At 21.3% G+C, this 22,559-nt stretch overlaps 1 protein-coding gene across 4 annotated transcripts; it reads right to left on the bottom strand.

Moving 5' to 3' along the window:
- Positions 1 to 35: 35 nt before the first annotated feature.
- Positions 36 to 20,933, bottom strand: LOC129619249 (calcium/calmodulin-dependent protein kinase type II alpha chain-like). Of its 4 annotated transcripts, none has more exons than XM_055534416.1 (2): positions 20,912 to 20,933; positions 36 to 2,629 (listed from the first exon to the last, which is right to left on the bottom strand). In XM_055534416.1, exon 2 carries the CDS (start codon positions 1,773 to 1,775, stop codon positions 159 to 161), a length of 1,617 nt encoding a protein of 538 aa, XP_055390391.1. In that variant the 5' UTR covers positions 1,776 to 2,629; positions 20,912 to 20,933; the 3' UTR covers positions 36 to 158. The 4 variants fall into 4 exon arrangements, with proteins under 4 accessions (XP_055390391.1, XP_055390399.1, XP_055390382.1 ...); XM_055534424.1 differs by lacking the exon at positions 20,912 to 20,933 and adding an exon at positions 16,890 to 17,145; XM_055534407.1 differs by lacking the exon at positions 20,912 to 20,933 and adding an exon at positions 12,059 to 12,173.
- Between the last annotated feature and the right edge of the window lie 1,626 nt (positions 20,934 to 22,559).

Here is a 22,559-nt window from a genome sequence, read left to right as displayed (position 1 = left end):
TATTATAATTACAACAATAATTAGATTATATAAATTCGAAAAAAAAAAAAAATTTAAAAAAAAAAAAAAAAGAATTTTTAATTATTTTAATATTTTATAAATATGTTAAGTAAATATTATATATATATATATATATATATGTATGTGTGTTTATGTATCTATTTTTGTGTATTAACAAAATCAAATGTCGTTGCTCCAGTTATTTTACTAGTTGCACTCCTATGAAAATGTACATTTTGCCATTTATTATCACGTTTATGCCATACTCTTGTCTCTTCTGATTGATGGGTATGTGCTAGACCTTGTTTATCAATATATTGTGTTAATCTAACATATGCGATACATGCTGAATCATCACCTAATAAATGTACATGTGGATTTAATATTGTTGTATTAATTGCTTTACAATTTTTTCCAAGTACATTTTCAAAATAAAATTTATGAAAATCGATACCCTCAATTAAATTACCCAATGCTTCTGGTTCAAATGCTGTTAAATGTGGATCACATATTTTTGTATATGCATCTAAATCACCACTATTTATTGATTCAATTAATTGTTCTGTTATTTTAATTATTTCTTGACGTCTTAATTCAGATGATAATGAATCTTTATTATTTAATGTATTATTATTATTATTAATATTTGTATTTGCACTACTATTTGCAGCTATAACTGTTGTACTACGTTCAACAATTGATTTTTTATCATCTGATTTTTGTAAATCATCATCATCAACTGTTGTACTTGATGAATCAGTTGATTCTTTTATTTGTGAACCATCACCACCGCTACCAGTTGCTGATTTTTTAGGTATCACAATTTTACTTGAAAAATTTCTAGTAGCTAACATTGTTGTTAATATAGCACCTTTTAATTTACGTCTTGCATTGAATTTCTTCAAGCAATCAACTGTTTCTTGACGATGTACAACAGATGCAACACGTTCACGTTGACATATCCATGGATGTTTTAATGCTTCTGATGCTGTTATCCTTTTATATGGATTAACAGTTAACATTTGATTAATTAAATTTTTTGCTTCTGGTGTTACTGTATCCCATTCTGGTGATGGATAATCATATGCACCAGCTTTTATTTGTGAATATAAACGATGTTGATCTTCATCCCAAAATGGTGGATAACCAACTAATAATATATATAATATAACACCGCATGCCCATATATCAACTGATTTACCATATGGTTCTTTTTTTAATACTTCTGGTGATAAATAACCTGGTGTACCAGCAAAACCGAACCATGCTTGATGATCACCTTGTACTTCAATTGCTAAACCAAAATCAGCTAATTTAACAGCAGCACCTTTTAATTTTGATGCTAATAATAAATTTTCTGGTTTTAAATCACGATGTACAACACCATTTGTATGACAATGATTAACTGATTCTAATATCTGTTGTATACAATGTGATGCATCAGCTTCAGAATAAAATTCTCTTGCAACAATATCTTCAAATAATTCACCACCGGTAACTAAATCAAATACCAAATAATGATAATTTTCCTCTTGTATACTATCATGTAAACGTACAATATTTGGATGCTGTAATTTTCTACATATTCTTGCTTCTCTTTCTAATTTTTGAAAATCACGTGCTGATAATTTTTTTGTATTAATAATTTTAGCAGCAAATTCTAATGATGTTGCCTTTTGAACACATCTTTTAACAACTGAAAATGCACCTTTACCAAGTTCTTCTTTAATCTCATAATTATCAGAGAAACGCGTACAGGCTGCTGGTGCAGCCATCGCGATTGCACACTTAAATAGATCTATTTTTAATTAAAAATTTTAGAAAAACAAATTGTTTTTTTTTTTGTTTCTGTTTTACTGTTTTTTTTGTTATTATTTGTTTTTATTTTTTATATTTGTTGTTTTTTTATCTTTGTTGTTTATATAGTTTGTTGTAATTTCTTTATTTATTTATTTATTTATTTTGTTTTTGTTCTTGATTTTATTTTACTTTTATTTATTTTATTGTTCCTTTGTTTTTTTTTTGTTATTAAAATATAAGTAATAATTTTGATATTTTTATTATTTACTATTATTGTGTTATTGTTGTTTTTATGTTATATATTTTATTATTTTGTGTGCTAAATATGTTTGTGTGTATATAATAAGTTTTTATTTTATGTATTTTAAGTGTACATTTGTTTTTTGTTTTTTTTTTTTTTTGAAAAAAACCACCGATTTCTTTTTTATTTTTCCAATATTTTTATTTGAAATATTTAAAAAAAACTTTTTTTTGTTTTTTCAATTTTATTTTTGAATTTTCATTCATACATACACAATTTTCACAATATTTATATACACATATATATATATAATTTATATATGTATATATATCAATGTATGTATATATAATAATGTTGCAAATAAACAATTATATTCTGATTTTCTGATTTGTATTTTATTTTTTTCTTTTAATTTTCTTTTTGGTGATTTTTTGTAACCTTTGTTGTTATAGTTGTTCTTGTTGTTTGTATTTGTGTTTTTTTGTTGTTATTTGTTGTTATTTTATTTATTAGTTTATAGTTTAGTTAATAGTTTTTGTAAGTTCCTTTTTATTCACAGAAAAAAAAAAGATGATGAATCTGCACCACCTAAATAAAATGAAAAATATTAAAGAGAAAAAAAAAACAGAAAATAAAAAATTATAGAAAGAAATTTTTCTCTTAGAATATTTAATTTTTTTTTATTTTTATTGTTTTTAAGTTATAAATGAACACTACTAATTATATTGTATATTATTCACTAATATAATGTATGTGCACGGTATTATATTATTTGCATGTATTTCATAATATTTCATATACATATATTCAACAATTACATACATACGTAGAAACACTTCAGTTATAATTTATATTAGAAAAAATAAAAAACAGACAAAAAAAAGCGAATGAAATAAAAATAAAATCAAATGTTTTCCTTTTTTTTATTGAAAAGAACCGCACCATCTCTCTTTCTCTCTTTTTTTTTCTATCTCTCTCTCTCTCTCTCTCTCTTTATATTAATGATTTTATTTTTTAAATACAGTTATTTTGTTTCCATATATATTATGTTGTATGTTATGCATTTTATCAAACACGAGTATTTTATTTCTAAAAAAAGTAAAATTTAAAAAACACAGAAAAAAAAAAATTAAAAGAAAAGAAAAAATTTTAAAAATTTCAACAAAAAAAAAAATACTTTGATTTTTATGAAATCATCTAGCTCTACATCATATTATAAATAAAAAAAAAAAATATATTTATTTATATACGGTAAAACCTACACAAACAATATCTAGTGTCTAAGATCATATATAAAAATAATTCTACTTATACATATATATTAGATATGTATATATCTATGTGTATTAGGTATAATGTTGTCTATTTAAGTGAAAACATTATTTACGTATAAATTTTATGTTATTTTTTTTTTTTTTTGCTAAAAATTAAAGTATTTAAATTATTTTTTTCTATTTTTGTTTATTTTTTTTTACCAAAAGTATTTGATATATATTTATGTATGTATGTATGTATAATATGACTATAAATTAATTTTTTTAATTTCAGAAAAACAACAGTTTTTTAACCCTCGATATACTTCAATTTTTTCCTTGGACTTGTATTCGATAATGAAATATTTGTTTTCTAACTTGTCTCTTACTTAAACACTATTAAAAAATATATTTTATTTTTAGGTAGTTTTCTTGATTAATTGGGAACTGATGATTAATTAAGGTAAATGACGTTTCCCAACATATTAATATTGAGGCAGATTTGAGCATTGCATAGAAGAAAATCGATTTAAAAAAAATATTGGAATAAAGTTGGATTAAACCGTTCGTAAAGGAGCACTTTTTCCTTAAACAAGAAAAATATTTCTTTTGAAAACGGCATGAAGCGTGGAAAAAATTATTATAACCTTTATTCATATATCAAAATGTATTGATTTCTTGCATGCATTAAGGATGATGAATAATGCTCGAATTTTGAAAGTTATTTGTTTTAGTTAAGAAAAATTAATGTACTTTTCGATGACATGTCATTTACTGTTACCTTTTCATTTTTATAGAAATTTTAGTTTCGGAAATATAAGAGGCCGAAAATTGAAATTTTACCTTCATCCGTCTCTTGGATGGGGAAAAATTTTCTCTAAAAAAATAAATTATTCCCTTCGAATAAAAATTATTCACATTATTAAATAAAACAAGTCTAAACTTCTACAAGTTGTCGTCCAGAAGAAATATGATATCAAAAGTTAAAAAAAAAAAAACATATCTTAGGTAACGGTTAATTTTAATGATCATTTTGTCTCAGATCAAAAATGTTGAAATATGCTTGGCTGTGGCCAGGGGCTATCTCTTAGCGTTTGCGAAATTTAAAAAAAATTTTTTATTTTTTCGTTATATTTTGCAATTTCTATCAAGTTTGAAAATTTATTCAATAATAATAATTAAAAAATAAAAAAAATATGATATTATTATGACTTTGAGGGGCTACAACTTTTGGAGAGGCTGAAACTATGTGATAAGCACTTTTTTTTCAAATTTTGTTTTGAAAATGTGCACAAAAGCAATTGTTATATGTATAATATTTAAAAATTTGCTTCTAGAAAAATATGCCAAGACACCTACTGTAAATAAAGTAATCAAAATGTAATACGTATATAGCATTTGAGGGTTAAATTTCTATAGACAATAATAATAATATTATACTGTTATTCTACTTAAATTTATTTCAAATACGTCTTAGGATAATAGAAAATAAATCCAAATAATTTTGAATAAGTAGAGTAATTTGAATTTATTTTTAAATAATTATACTAAAAAACAAAATAATTAAAAAACAAAATTTTATTTTTAATTAAAATAGTGGACATGAACTTTTGAATATTTTTCTTTGTCGAAAAACTTATTTAAGGAAAACAGTTTTTAAATTTATTTCAAATACATATATTACAATTACGTGTGGGATAATGTTCAAATAGCCCAAATAGATTCAATAATGAACTCAATATTTTAATTTAATTAAAAAAATTAAAATAATATTAATAATACTATTATATTGAAAAACAGAATTTTGCTTTAATTAACAATGTTTGTTTTGGAATATTTTGTATATTTTGAAAATCTACAGATCTTTCATTGGAATTTATTCATATAGTTGAGACCATTGATTAAATAACTTTAATTTAATATTCAATTCCAAATAAATTATGCATTCACTTTCCTCAATAAAATAAAATAAAATTCTTTATAAAACCAAGAAGCAACATTCTTTGAAAATTGAAAAAATCTAATTATCGCCTTAACGATTAGCTTTAATGTAAACTCGTAATAGCTTATTGGAATCAATTGTTTATTATCATGCTATAGAACATCATCCAAAATTATCAAAACTAAAAAATATAAATCTACTTATTTACTTAGCAAGTTTTGTTTCCTTAAGCTTCCTAGCCTTACTTAGATTTCTTTAACAACTTCTATAATATATCTATATACCATACATGATTTTAGAATATGTTACTTCTATTTAATATAGATTAGGCTCGCCTGCCTACTTGCGGCGGAATCCGGCCTTCACGGGCGAATGTGTCACTGCCGTCAGACGCGGATGTTTCTTTCAACATGTTCGGGGAAGTTCACTGCAAAACTGTTGAAGAAGGGTAGTAGCCGGGTTCACGCTTTTGCGAATTTTTTCACAGATCATTGCAAGGTGAGGTATCACCTGCATGGGCTGGGAAAATCGAGCTCTGCCAAGTGGAGATTTTTGATAATTTAAGAAGTTATCGAAAAATTTTCATTAAAATAATTGAAGAAAATCAAAATATAATTTTTCGCCATTTTATTTATTTTGTGAAGTTGTATGACTTTATATAGAAAATAATTATATTAGGCACATAATGGTTATTTATTCTATTGATTTTTTTTTATAAAATTGATTTATTCTTTTCAACAAAAAACTCTAACAAATTTTTGATTTGAAAATTTCAAATTCTAATTTACGTAGACTCCAATAATTATAATTTTTTAATTTAGTTTTTTAATTTTTAAAATTTTATTTCATAAGGGCTCTTTTTGTAAATTAAAAAAAAATGAAAAGCTAAAAAATTATATGAATGTCATCAATTTTATATTGTATACCTATATGTATATATTATATGTATGTATAAGCACAATATTTAACACACATTAGGAAAATTTTAAGCATCCTTTTTCACTTTTCTCTATATTATATATACATGTATGTATATAAAAATTATTTCCGTTCTTTATAAAAGATAAAAAATGTATACACAATTATTATGTATGTATGTACTCGTATGTAACGCATATGTATGTTTTATCAATATTATTTGAAAATTTTCTATATTTTTGACATTTCAATACAATATGATTGTCATAATATATATTTGACAGATTGAAAAACAAAACTTTTTTTTACTATTTGAATTTGCAACAAAATAATACAAGGTTCATTGAATTAAACTATTCAACTTCACCTTCGTTTTCTCAATATTTTTAAATTGTTATTGTTGTTCTTCATACTACTATTTATTCATACTCAATTTCGCTCTCTGTTTTTTTTTTTGTTAAAAAAAAAAAACAAAATAATATTCTCTATAATATTTGATGTTTTATTATAAATGAGAAATCAGATGTTCAAAATACTCCGAATAAAATTTTAAAAATGGTGAATATTTTTATTTGAAATCAAATTTTAAATATGTTTCTGATTTCGGAAACAAAATTATAATTGACATTTTACTTTTTGTAAATCTCTTGAAAAAAGCGGACTTCTTTTTATTCAATATAGGTTTTTCATTATGTGTCGAACGACTCCTTTTTGTTTTCAATGAGTGTGATGAAAAAACAATGGTAGCTTATTGATATTTTTAAATTGCTACTAATCGGAGAATCATATATTATGATAGAAAGTTATTGTCAAATTAAAACAATAACATTGTTGAACTTAAACTTGTGTTTTAGTAATTTTTTTACGAGCCCGCTCTAGTTTTGGTGAATTTTCGAAATTTAATTCTTTAAAATATTATAAACATGTTACAATATTTTATTTATTTAAGTTTAATATGCTAACAAGTTAAGATTTATAATAATAATAGCACCTATGTCATTTTGACATGACACACTGTACTAGAACATAGTACATTATTATATAGAGAAATTTGTTTTTTGTATACGTGTGAATGCATGAGTATACGCAGAATAAATATTGATGTAAATAACAAGTGTTGATGAAAATAGAATTCTATTTCGAATAATAATTTGAATTAAACAAAGATTTTTTACTATTTAATATTCAAACTTGCAATCTGGCACTCAATTTTAATATTAAATAATCAAATTTCCAAATTGTAAATTCCTAGACTAATTATAACTAATTACTAATATGGATTACATTAAAACTATTATATTAGATTTGCATACACACATACATACGTTCATATATCTTTTTCAATAATGCTGAAAATATAATAAGATTTTTAATGAAGTTAAAGAATCTTTTATAAAATAGCAACAACACTAAAAACAATTCAGTTGTCAAAATATATTTTATTTTTATACAAAAGGATTTATAATCTACATACATACATACATACATACATACATACATACACACATATATATATTTACATACGTGTATATAAAATATTTACAATCAAAAGAAATATTTTTTTTGATAAAGTTGAGAAATTTTTTTTTTTGGCAAATTTTCATTTTTCTTTTTAAAACAAAAATATTATTTTCAAAACAAATAAAAATATTTTTTGTTTTAATTTTCTTTTCTTTAATAAAAAGTATAAGATGTTGGTATTAAAAATTTATGGAGATTTTTTTTTAATTAATTTACTTTTTATCAATTTAAATTTTAATTACAACCAAAAAAATTAATTAGATAATTTTTTGAGCAAAATTGCTTTTCTAACATGAAATTTCTCCTTACCAGTTCTAAGGCAAACTTGTTATTAATATAAAAGGATTCAGGTTTCGAACATTAAAATTGAATTAATTCAAAGCCTCATTCAATCTTAAACCTGAATTAAAATTGGAATCAAACAAACATTTTTGTATATTAAAGCGATTTTTTAAAGTGTTCTATGTACAAAGAATGAATAGGGTTAAGTTCATGTTGGAATATCTTAAAACTTAATTCTACTTCTGTCAGCCCTATTACAAAGCAGAAAATTTAAACTAAAACTAAACGAATCGCTCAACTTTTAAAAACAATTGATAACACTGCATAAATGACAATAAATTTTTTGAAAACTAAATAATGCCTTTAAAATTTATTGGTTAATATTTATTAAAATATTAACTAACATTGATTCCATCATCTTAACTTTATAATTATAGCTTTTCAATTATACTGTTCGGTAATGTAAGTTTTTGATTATTAACGGCATTTATTTTCATGCTTTCAAAATTCTTTACACGAAAACAATTTGCTTTTTACAGTGTTACAGTCACAATAAACACACTACATTTTTAGATCTAAGATCTGACAATATGAACTCAACCTACTGTTCTCTTATTATAATAATATTGTCATCAATATTGCACATTTTTAGGGAATGAATAAATTTCGAAATAAGCATAATTAATGGTAGAATTTTACGATTATTATTCTTACTGAAAATACTCAATTATATTTTATAATAAGAAGATCGCTATATACCGTTGATTCTTATATTTTATAGAAATTTTATAAAGCCTATATACATATATAATTTCAGCAAATAAAGAATTTCAAAATTTTGAAATTTTCATGATATTAAACTTGTAATTTATGAAAAAATAAAATAAGAAGGAAAATCATTTACAAACTTTAATTTTTTAATATCTGCTATTAAATGCATTAAATAGAACAACAGTAATACACATTCAAAAATTTATGTAATTTTAAATAATTTTGAACAGTGTTCGTTAATAGTGAAATTTCTTTAGACAAATAATTTTCTGTAAAATATTTCTGCAAAATATTATAATTCTGTAAAATGTTTTACTATATTAATTTCAAAATTAATTTTATGATTTTGAATAATCCTTACGAGTAATTAACCTGAATTATGAAGACTACCAAATTTCAAACATACCTACTATATTAATTCAAAGAATGCAATATTTTAATATATGTGATTTTGGATAGTTTATTACTAGAATTTTGACATTAACAGGGACCGGGTCCTTTATTCGCTTTTCATATTTTAATTGAATAAATGTCCCTAAAATTAATTTAAAACAAATAGATAAGTAAATTTTTATTTAATAAATTTATAAATTAAATCAGGATTTTTTTTTTAAGAAAATTTTAAAATAAATTTCGCAAAATTTTCGATAATAAAAAAATTAATTTTTTCTCTTAGTGTTTTTTTTTTCTTTTTTATTATCTTATTTTATTCCTATATTTCTCTGGTTTTTACTGCATATTTTTTTTTTTTTGTGATTTTTGCTATAGGTACTTGTTTTTTGTTTTTTAATGACCTAAAAATCCGAATCCTTATGTATAATAATTATTAAGTATAGGAAAAAAAAACTTATTTAGTTTTTGTTGTACATAATTGTATGAAAAATATTTTTAATATTTGCCTCTTTTTCTCTCTGTCTCTTTCTTCCTCTACCTCTTTCTCTCTCTCTCATTAAAATTCTTAATAATTTTGCACAAATAAATAATTTTTTTTTTTTTTAAATAAATTTTAGTCACTTAAATAGAAAAATTAAAAAATGAAAATTTTTTTCTTTAGGTTGATATAATTGTGCATACACATATATATATACTTTTTAATAAATTTTTGATTTGACATAAGTAAATGGAATATTAAACCTTATGGAATTTTTCCACCTCATTCTACATACATACTTATGTACATAAATATATGTTATTATGTACGTCTATGTATATTTGAATTTTTGGGTAAAAAAAAATGGTCACCGCATATATTATATAGGCCTAGTACATAATATATGTATAAACGATGAATATAATGTATATATACATTTGTATATATGCAATTATATATAATACCAATATGTAAAATTATTATATTTTAATAAATAATAAATAATATTAAATTATTCTTAATAAAAAATGTTTAAGAAAAAATTTTTGAAAAAAGAATTTTTTTTTTATATTATTTAATTCTCAAAAATTATTTTGAATATCGAATATTAAAATACTATCTATATATTATTATATTAAAGCATTCTTTGTGTATGTATATTATGTATATAGAAAATATTATATTATAATTTATACAATACGCATTTATGTAAAAGAAAATAACAAGAAGAAGAAGAAGAAGCAGCAGAAGAAAACAAATAAAATTTTTGGTATATAATATGAGAAAAAGTCAAAAATTATTTTTAATATTTTGAAGAGAAAATAGTATATAATTTATATATGTATGTAATAAGAAAAATAAGAGAAATAAATAAATAAAAAAAAAAAAATAATTAGTATTTAAGACTTAATTATAGTTTTCACTTTACGACAACAACACATATAACATTTATATATAAAAATTTAATTTTATATTGTTGGTATATAATATACCTAAATACATAAATCTGTATATATATATATATATATATATATTAACTAACACACATATTATATAGTTATTATGTATATATATTTTAGGTTATATTTTATTTTAATTTTTTTTTGTATTTTCTTTTTTAATTTTCACTAAAATTTTCAAGTCGAAAAAAAAAAAATTTTTTTTTAATTTTTTTTTTTTTATTATTATGTATGTATGTATATCGAAAATTTTGAATATTGTTTTATGTACATATATTTGTATGTATATATATTTTTTGAAAAATTCTGTATGTACATATATATACATAGGTATATAAGAAGGTATATAATATGAAATGTTTAAAATGTGTACAAGAAATTTTCCTTTAAAAAAAAAAAAAATTTTTTTTTTTTTGAAAATTTTTATTTTATTTTACTTTTATTTTTATTGTTGTTATTTTTAGGAAAATTTTCAAAAATTTTTCACAAAACTTTCACTCATAAAAATTTTAAATTTTTTTTCGTTTTTGTTTTTTTTTTTTTTGTTTCTTCAACTTCTCATTTTATCTTGTGTTTTTTATTTTCTTTTTTTTTTTTTAATTTTTTTTTGCAAAAAGAAAATTTTCTTAAATTGGAAGAAAAAAAGAATAAATTTGAAAAATATTTTTATAATTTTTTTATTTTATACTTTTAAATATTATTAAAAAAATTTTTTTTTATTGTGTTTTTTTTTGATCAAATTAATATTTTTTTCTCATTTTGTTTTATTCCTTAATATTTATTTAGAGTGTATATACAGTGAATACCAAAAGCAGAAATGAATGATTCTTTTAATACAAAAAAAAAAGCAAGAATAAAAATAATAAAAAAAATTTTTCACACACTTTAAAGAAAAATGAAAAAAAATTTTTTTTTTTTATTTCTTCTTCTTTTTTTTTCTTTTTGCGTTTTTACGGTTTTTCTTGTCTTTTATTTTTCATTTTTTGAATCAATATAAAACATAAATGAGACGTTTTTTCATTTTGGACCCCCCAATTTTTTAAAAATAGGAGAGAGACAAAAAAAAAAAAACAGACCGTGCACAAATGAAATAAAAAATTTTTATAATTTTTTTTTTTAAATTATTCTATATTGGTATGTCGAAATTAATAACGTATAAATGTATGTATATGCGCATACATAAGAATATTCGAAAATATAATAAAATTAATTAAAAAAAAAAATTTTTTTCAAAAAAAATTTTTCATGATTTTCCCGATTTTTGTTATTTTTTCTTCTTTCATATTTGTTTTATTTTTTTTCTGCAGTTCTATGAAAATTTTATAGAAAAAAATTTTTTTGAATTTTTTTTTTGTCTTTTCTTCTGTATCTGTGTCTCTTTTTTTTTTTCTTGATTAATACCAACAATTAAAAAAATTCTTTTTCTTTAACTTTTCATAACTCGAATTTTATTTTATACTTAAACTATAATTTTTTTGCTATATTTTAATATTTTATTACAATTTTAATTTAATATTTTCTTTTTCTTGAATTTTTTTTTTCATAAAATAAAAAAAAAAATCTTTTCTTTTCTTTTTAATCCCTCTTTTAGGTATGTTCGTTCTACTGAATTTTATAAATGATAAAATAAGGAAAATGAAATTAAATGGAAAAAAAAAGAAAAAAAGAGAAAACAGGAAAAAAAAAACAATAAGAGAGAAAAATAATAATTTTTAATATAGAGAAATTGCTTTTTCTTTAATAGATGTATGTACTCAAGAATCACTCACACAAACAGACAATCACACATTAATATGTATATTAAAATTATAAAAGAGAGTTCTCCGCACACAGCAGACTAGCAGAATCACACAAAGAGACAAGAGACCAAAAATTTTCATAATAAAACTAAAAACAAAAATAAAATCAAAAATTATGAGAAAACAAAAAAAAAAAAAAATGGAAATGGAGAATATACGCAGAATCTTGTCTAGAAGAGCACCATACTAAGTAACAATCACTCTAATATAAATAATTTTTGTTTTTTCTTTATAATATTTCTGTTATTGCTCTTATTATATTTGCTTTTTTTCTCTCATAAAATTTCATTTTGGAAAATAATAGACGAGACTAAAATTATATGGGGCAAAACAAAAAAAAAAAGGGCAAAATGTTTATGGGGTAAATTTTTAATATTACGTTATATTTTTTATGTCGCTGCGTTACGTTACGTTTTTACGTATATATATAATATGTGAATATATAATATGCGTATACATTATGTGGATATGTTTTCATATATAATATAACTAAGTTTACATTCCACTCCACTCCACATCATCGTATACATGTACACACAATACTTTTTAATACTCAAAATTTTTCTCTCAATAATTATATTTTAGAATACACACACTATCTAGCCATATAAATTTAGCATTGGAAAAATTTAATATGAAATTATAGAATAGAAATATAAAAAAAAAAAAAACAACAAAATTATTAAAATCGATCGATACGATTTTATTAATGTCGATTTTTTTCTTTCTACTTCTGTTTTTATTTTATTTTTCGATTATATTAAAAATATATATGTATGTATATAGAAAAAAAAGTGCACCTGTTACTCGATTTCTATTTTAAGTAGGTCCTTTTTTTTATTCTTTTTTTTTTACTAATATAATCTTATATGTTATATTTCAGTAATTTGCTCATATCAAGTTTCAAAATGATAATAATATTAAAAAATCCATATAATATTATTAAAAATTTATAATTAATTAGGAGCATAAAACGAAAAAAAAAACAAAAGTGAAAGTGAGTATTTTAAAAAAGTGCATTGAGACTTTCACAACATAAACAACAGATAAAATCAAGGGTTCGTAAAGTAGAATATTTCCTTGAAAAATTATATTTTTAATTTGCACATTATTCTCTTGAGTATAACATGTTCTAAAATTGCATAATTTTAGGATACGACTCTAAATTAAGAGAAGTATGTGAAATATGAATATATTATTGTTCAGAGAAACAAAAATGGGTAAAATTTTTGTTTGGAACTAGGTGAATTAATCTCAACAGTTTTCGAAATAATATTTTAAATATTTTAATGAATTTTCACTTGGAAAATTTTTATTTTCCAAAGTTTTCTTGCCAAAAGCTTCCGCTTCGAAAAAGGTAGTAGCTTCAAATAAACACTTTTTGAAAGATATATAAAACAGCTTGAAATCACGGCATTTCAGTTCCAGAAAAATTCAAATTTTCCCACTTTTCAATTTTTTACCCCGATGAGTTTTCGGGATTTTTTCCCGATAAAATAGGGATTAAACATTTTTAAAATTTCAAAAAACTTTTACACAAATTTTTTTCCCGTTAGTTAAACTTCTATTAAACCATCAAAACTTAAAAGTATCTCTTTCTGTTCTGGAGATCTATCAAAAAAATGGTTTTGAGAAAAAAAAAATTCATAACTCAAACAAATGCAGCTCTTTCAACTTTTTTTTAATTTTAAGTGCTATTAAAATTCTCAATTATTAATAGTATTGTTGATCAAAATTGTTATTCTAAAAAGCAGGTGACATCGTTTTCTTAACTGCTATTTTGACAAAAAAAAACTAATTTTTAAGATTTTTATTGATTTACACAAATTTACTCTTCAAATAAACCTTCACAATGAAAACAAAGAATTAATAGAAAAATTATTTAAAAGTAGTCCAACAAACGCCATTCATACACTTGTTCATATTATTGCAAGATGTCATATGTACGCAGGTATATATGTAGATATATAGGAATATTTATGTATTCAATTATACATATATATGTATATGTATATGTTTATATTTAAAATTGTACGTACATGAAAAAATATTTAACAATAATTTTACGTAAATAAATATGTCAAAGTTTTTATATTAAATTAATTAAATGATAAAAAAAAAAAACAACTTATGTTTTGTAAAACCGGGCCTCTAAAACAATAACTAAAAGAAACAAAAAACAAATAACTGGCAAAAAAAAACTTGTATTAAGTAGAGTATACTAATAATTGACATCACTTGACAACGTCATAAAATTGACGTTAGCAGAACTGTTTACAATAAGTCATTATAAATATACATATAGAATAACAAAATGTTCAAAGACACTCTTTAAAAAATAAATAAACCAATCGAATATAGTCAATAAATTTCAAACTAAAATAAAGAGAATAAAAATTTTTGTTAATTTAGATTAACTAAACTTTTTATTATTAAATTTTGGATTTTGGTCGCAAAAGTCAAAATCATTTATTAATTCTAAAACAGTATATGCATTGTATTTGGTTTTGAACTTTCAATTCACACTGAAAAAAAATGATTATTAGTTTCACCGTGTCCATCAGTTCATAGATCATTACTAGAACTTATTTCCGTAGAAGAAAATTTTTTCCTATCCTCCCCCCCCCCCAAAACTCTAAAAGTCATTCCCCACGCCAAAAACCCTAAAAAGGCCATGTTTTTAGCTATTTATTGCAGTGAAACTATAAGTATTTTTTAAATTTTGCAAACGCAGGAGAACAATGGATTGCTTCTTCTACCGCAGCATGCCATATTCGAGCTTTGTGAAAACAAGGTGGCCGCTAAAATTTACAGTTATCTAAAACGCGTTTTTTTTTCAAATTTTGAATGTCGCTTTTCTTCTTGACCTTTCAGGTCCCGGAATTTCAATTTCTGGCACCTTATATTTGTGAAACCCCATGCGTTTCCTAATTTCTATAAACGCAAAAAGCCAACTATAAATTACATGTCATTAAAAAATATAATTATTTTTCTTTACTTATGCAATTAGCCCTTAAAATGCAGCATTATTTTAACGCCTTTTTAAATTTTTTTTTTGCTTTAAGTCAAAGATTGCAAAAATCGTTATTCCTAAATGTATGCAATCCTTGAAATAGTTTCGTATATGAATAAAAATAATTTTAATAGTGGAATAGGTACACGTACATAGATTGTTAAAACGTTTAAAACTTTGCTATATTACTGTTTGTGTTCTATATAACATTCAAAACACATATACGCTCTAGGTGTATATAGCCCTTAAATTTGCAATAAACTCTACATAAATGCTAAATTCTTTGTATTAAAATTTTTACATTACATTTTATTCCTGTATAATAGGATACAAAACAGCATTTCACTAATCTGAAGTATTTTGCAGTGTTATACTACTAGAATGATTTAAAGGGTAGGCATAAATTGACATTATTTGTGCTATGTATGGGAATATTGTTTTCATCTTAATTTCAAATTTTTTTTTAAATTGAAATACATAATTATAAATATTATAAAGAGAAAAATAAAGAAATTGAATTTCGACATCAAATTTTTTGCTATACCGGCTTACCCTTAATTAGTGAAAATATCCTTATTTTCAATATTTAGCATATATGTACTTACATACATATGTATATGCATATAATAATATGTATATTTTCCTCTCTTTTTTCAAATAGGAATTTTTGTATGCATGACAGCTGTATGAATGCCACATATATATTATATACACAATTCTTCTCTAGAATTTTGATATTTAATATGTATGTATGTATATAAATGTGTAATGCTTTCTATTTAAAAAAAAAATAATACTATTTATGGGTAAAATATGAATATAAAAATGTCAAAATTGAAACTTAGAATATTTTATTAGAACCTTTATTTTGTGCTTGCATTTGAATCTTAAAGTTTTGTTCGAATTTTAAAATGTTCTTCTTTCTTTTTGAATAATAATTTATAATATTTTTTAAATTTTTTCCACATATTTATACAAACAAATTGCAAAATTTCATATACGTATATCAAATTTAATCACTACATATAAAAATCTATTTTATGTATAACTGTCCACACTATAATCACACAATATTACAAATTATGTATATTCAGTTTCAGTGCCTGTACATATTAGTACATACATATATGTATATATATATTTTTTTGCTCTTCAGTTCAGGAGCACATAACTATCTGAATTTTTTATTTCAATAAATTTTTCGTGCACATACATACAATTATATTAAATTTGCAAAAATTTTATAACATGAAAAATAAAATTTAAAATCAATTTTCATTAATTTTTATTAGTATTTAATTAATTCCATTGAAAATTTCTGAACTTTTACTACAATTTATGTATACCGGTTTAATTTTTTCAAAACTTTCTCAATTTCATTAAACACAATAATATAATTTTTGTACATCTGTACATACATCACGATAATATACAATATAATATTGTTTATGACATAAGAATACAATAAAAAAAAAATATGTAAAATTTAAAAATTTCGGATTATTTTTACTTCACATACTCAACTTGGAATAATAACCCAGAAATGATTGCCGTTCGATGACATTACTCATATTTTTAATATTCTTATCTGTTGAGCGTTATTCTATATTATATTTTCTTATAGACTGACAGTAGGTATATAACAGAAAAAAAAATAATGTCGCACAAAATCGTTACCACAAATACAAGTCTACAAAAGTTATTATACACAAAAATAGAATGAAAAGATACAAATTCGTGTAAGTGTGGTGTAAAAATTGACCTCGTTTTAATTTTCCCCACATTAAAAACTAAAACATACTCAACAAATATTTCTTTTTTTTTTGTCCAAATAAACTTTTTGATTCCTTAAATCTCAAATGCCGAAAATTGTAATATTTTTATACTGAACGCCTAAGTAAGAGTGTATAATTTTCATATAGAATCAGAAGAGAATATATCCGTATAAATTTTCTGTAATTAAATATGGTTATTTTTATTTACATACGCACAACATATACATATATAATATAAATTAAATACAATTTAAATCAATACAAAACAATATTAATTAATTTTGTAATATAGATGAATTTAATTCCACAATATTGTTCTACGTATATATAACATTTTCAATTAAAGTATTCGGTTTTTTTTTTTTTAATATTACCAAATATAAGAAAAATAAACAAAATACAAGATCAAATAGAAGAATTCACAGTTCACACTTATTGCGATGAGCGCGATATTATCATTAAACCTAAGAAAACAAATTTGATTTTAATAAATTTTAATGATACAAAATTTCATAGACATGGGGCAAAGATATTGGTGTGTCTACAATAATAATTTTAAATATTTAAGCGAGATCTCACTGCCGAAAATAAGTCCACTGGCAATGTCACTCTTAATTTTAAAGAAGACTCAAAGAAATATTATCAATTTTTTAGAAATATTTTAGGAAATATTTTTAAGTTTTAGTTAGAAGTGGTTGGTCGTAATTACATATCGAAATTTGTATAGGATTTGATAAAAACATGAGGTACCTGATGTACATATCTTAACCGAATTATGAATTACTCACTTTTACCATTTATCTTAAATGTTTATGAAGTTATATGTCAAATTAATTTCTTTTTAATTTTTTGGATCAAAATAAAAATGAGACATAACAATATAACAGAAAACAAGTAATAAAAATTTAATAAATAAATAAAATGCTATAATTTAAAAAAAAGGAAAAGCCTGCAGTTAACTAAACCTAGTATTTTCATTTTAAGCTCTTTTCCAAAACAAATTTTGAAACGGTAGTGATTAGTTACCGTCCACGACATCCACTTATCTTAATAGTAAAGAGTAGATATAGTGGACCAGCTTCTTTAGCAGATTTTAGATATTAATAAATAGTTTATTTCGTTAAAAGAAAATTATTTTCCACCTCCATTCCCCTCGTAATTTATTACTTCTCGAAATTTCTAAAGACCGAATTATCGACACCATTTATTGCCGAAACTGTACACTTTTTTAAAATTTCTATAAATGTAGACAAATAAAAGATAATATAATTATTTTTCTTAAATCATGTAATTAACCCTTCAATTTGACCATTATATTAATGCTTCTTTGGATTTTTTTTTTGCCTCATATTTGCAATTATTTACAATATTTCGGTATACGAATGAGAGTAATTAAAAATCAGTATTTTCCATTTGCGAAAGGGCAAAGAACTTCTTTCCAAGTAATATTGATTTGACCTAATTTTATTTTTAGTTTGTTTATAATGTGATATGGCCCAAAATATCGCAATCCCCTTCCTTATGTAAATAACAATAAAAATATTGACATTAATTAAATTCATTCAGTATCTCTGAAATCTGTAAAAAAGTAAATGTATAGTGAAAAAGTATGTAAATTGTATGATAAGAAAATTTGACACTGTTTCCTCATGACAGAGTTAATTTACTAGTCAATCATGTAGGAATCTCCCCTAATATATATTTAATAGTTCAGCAAAAAAAACAAATTATTTTAAATTAATTTTTTATATTTTTAATTATATTTGTTTTCATTATTATTAATTGTTTTTTATATAAACCTACATACATTATATTACATAAAGTATAATTATATTAAGTATTTAGTATAAAATGTCTAAAGAATAATAATTTTACGTACACATACACACATTCACATTTGTAGAATTACATAAAATATATTTATATGAATATATAAAGCAAACTTATTCAAAACTTTTTAATACATACGTAGTGTTATTACAAAAAAAAAAACAAACCTAGATTTATATATTACCTACATTCATACACATACATATTTATATTAGTATAGATATGTACATATACATAATATATATATTATCTAAATTGCACAAATCAATACAAAGGATTTGACCCATTTTTCGGACCTGGGACTACATTATAACCAAAAAAAAAACAGAAGAATCAAAAATGAAGCAAAAAACTGAGAAGAAAAAAATTTAAGAAATTAAAATTACCGTGAGAATAAAAAACAATAAAGCCTATATATATGTAAATTGTTTATTAATTTTAGAATGAAGAAAATAAATTAATTTTTTTTTATTTTAATATTGTTGTTTATTTGAAAAATTATTAATTATTTCTTTATTTTGATATATACAATATTAACATTAATATTTTTATTTTAATAAAAAACTATTTTTGCATTTGAAGGGGCTTTAGAAGATGGGAAGAGCAGGCGATGAACAGAGGTAATATGAATTAAATTCTCTTTATTATTTTACATAATCTATATATACACATAATATAATATAAATTTTTTGTTTATTAAATAAATGTAAAAAAAATTTACATTAAAATTATTTAAAATATTTAATAATTATAGTTAATTCTTTTATATTTAATTAAGTATATGTGCTATATATAATTACAAATTGGAATTTTTAATTTTCTTTATCATTATTAATTATAATTATTTTTTTTATTTTAATTTATATTTAATTTTAATAAATATTTTTGTAAATCAATATTAATTAATTTTTATTTTTAACTAAATAATCTATTAAAATAATTTCTCCAATCACGATTCTGATTTAAATATTTTGAATCATATGATATATTAATATTAATACGATTATCCATTATAATATTATATGAAAATTTTCCAAAATAAATATCAATTGTATTTTTAAATGATGCTCTAGATAATTCTTGACAATAAATATTATTATCATATAAATTTGATTTTGTATCAAAATTATTTTGATGATAATGTTGTTGTTGTTGTTGTCTTCTTAAATTTTGTTGATGATAATAATTTCCAGATGTAGATGATGATGATGATATTGAATCAGATGGTTTTAATAAATTTGTAAAAATATTACAAAATAATAATATAAAATTATAAATTTCAAAATTAAATGAAAATGAACCAAAAGTATATACTAAAAATATTAATAATAAAAATTTTAATTTCATGATTAAATAATTTATATAATATATATATATGAATGTATATTAAATAAACTATAATTATTAAATAATATTATTTATTATTAAATAGTTTTTTGTTTGTTTTTTTTTTAATAAATTCTTTTTTGTTTTTCTTTTGTTATTATATATTACTCTTTGTTTATAATATATTATTATTATTTATTATTATTTATTGTTTATTATATATATTTCTTCTATATTTAATATTCACTTTCACTTTTCTATAATATAAAATTATTTTTATTAATTTTATATTTTTAATAAAATATGAATTTGTTTTTTCTTTTGTTTTTCTCTGTTGTTTTGAAATCACTTTTATTTGTTTCAACAATTATTTCTTTTGTTAATACATTTTACTTTTACATACTCGTATATACATACATAATATATTTTTAATCGAAAATATATTTATGTATTATGTATTTTTTTCTATTGTTTATTAATGTTTACTTTAATTTATTATATTATTTGTTTTTTCTATATTTAATTATTAATTATTTATATTGATAATTTTAAATTGATTTTTTTTTTTCAAATTTATTCATGTGAAAAGAAAAAAAAATTCTGTATATACTATGATTGAAGTTTTTTTTGCCAATCAATAAAACAACCTGACTGTGACTTTATACAAAAAATTGACAAGACTAATTTTTTATTTTAATTCTTTTAGGTATATGATAACATGATTTTCATTATATTGAACTATTATACAAAATATACGTGTACATACATTGTACGAGTATGTATGTGCAATTATTATATATATTGAAATGTATGTATATATTTATGTATGTATATTGCAAGAGAAAATTTTATAATAAAAATAAAACAGTTATACATATATTTTATGTTAAAATAGAGCCTTCTTTTAATTTTGTTCTCTCTTTAATTATAATAATATTGTTGACATATATATTTACAAACATACATACATATGTATAAATATTTAGCAACTATTTATTCTAATTGCAATATTATTCAAGTATATACTTTAAAACTTGTATACGTATAACATTGAATTGCAATAAAAAAAAAAATTATTTTTTCTTTTCTTTTTGTTTTTTAATAAAAATATAAATTGACACAAAATTTTTGACACTAATGCACTAATGTACACCAAAAAAAAAAAGTACTTTTTTCTTTTTACATACATACACTGATACACATATATGTATATATTTTATTAATACTGATAAATAAAAAATATACGATATAAAAATAGTATAAGAGTATAATACTTTATATTGAATATATGTATATATTTTCACACCACTACTGTTATAATTTTATTGCTTAAAATTCATCCCAAATTTATATTGGCATAGATTGATTTTCGAATGATAATATTCACATATATACATATATATATATATATATATATATATATATATATATATATATAGATTAATAATAAAAAAGTAAATTAAATAATATTGTAAAAATATTACACATAATTATGTTTGTAAGTATTTTATTTTAAAATTTAAGTATGTATAACAATATTTACAAATGAATACAAACCGCAAATAAATTTTTGTAATACAAAATACATATACCTATACTTATTATTTTAAAATAAAAATAATAAATTTTTAATTACATACGTATATTTATAATTACATACGTATATTATGTATACGTATACAAAACTATTGCATATGTATGTATACTGGTACTTGATTAAAATAAAAATTACTGTAAAATAATGACAACCAAGAAAATTATTAGAACATGCGCTATTTTTAACAAACAAAAAAAATAAAAAAAAAATAATAAAAGAAACATGCGTAATAGCAAAATAATATTTTAAATTTTTTTTTCAAGTCTATATTATTTTCTCTCTTCTCGATTTCTCATTTCAAAAGAAACAAATTGAATCTCTGATTTTTTAACTCTCTTCTCTAAATTGAATATGCAAAATTTTTATACACCAAACCACACCACAACTGCATGTAATAATTAAAATGAAAAAAGAAAATATATTTTACTGGTTTATATTAAATATATAAATATATACTTACGTGTACCATTTAAATTATATATACATACTTAAATATAATATTATAATTATGTGTTATCTATAATAGAGAGTATAATATTAGAGGTGCTCTATTAGTCTATTGTGGATATTTTAGATAGAAATTTTCTAAAAGTAAAATTATTTATAGATACACATGTACAATACATACATTCATTTCTATAAATTATAACTATATAACTGT

This window comes from Condylostylus longicornis, unplaced genomic scaffold, assembly GCF_029603195.1.
Source record: "Condylostylus longicornis isolate FDR11 unplaced genomic scaffold, ASM2960319v2 ptg000001l, whole genome shotgun sequence".
Classification (NCBI taxonomy): domain Eukaryota; kingdom Metazoa; phylum Arthropoda; class Insecta; order Diptera; family Dolichopodidae; genus Condylostylus; species Condylostylus longicornis.
Note: the sequence above shows the minus strand (reverse complement) of the source record. Positions and strands in the feature narration are given on the sequence as shown.

Excerpts from the sequence above, each read along its gene's own strand:
- LOC129619249 (XM_055534416.1), bottom strand. The coding sequence starts at position 1,775 with ATGGCTGCACCAGCAGCCTGTACGCGTTTCTCTGATAATTATGAGATT.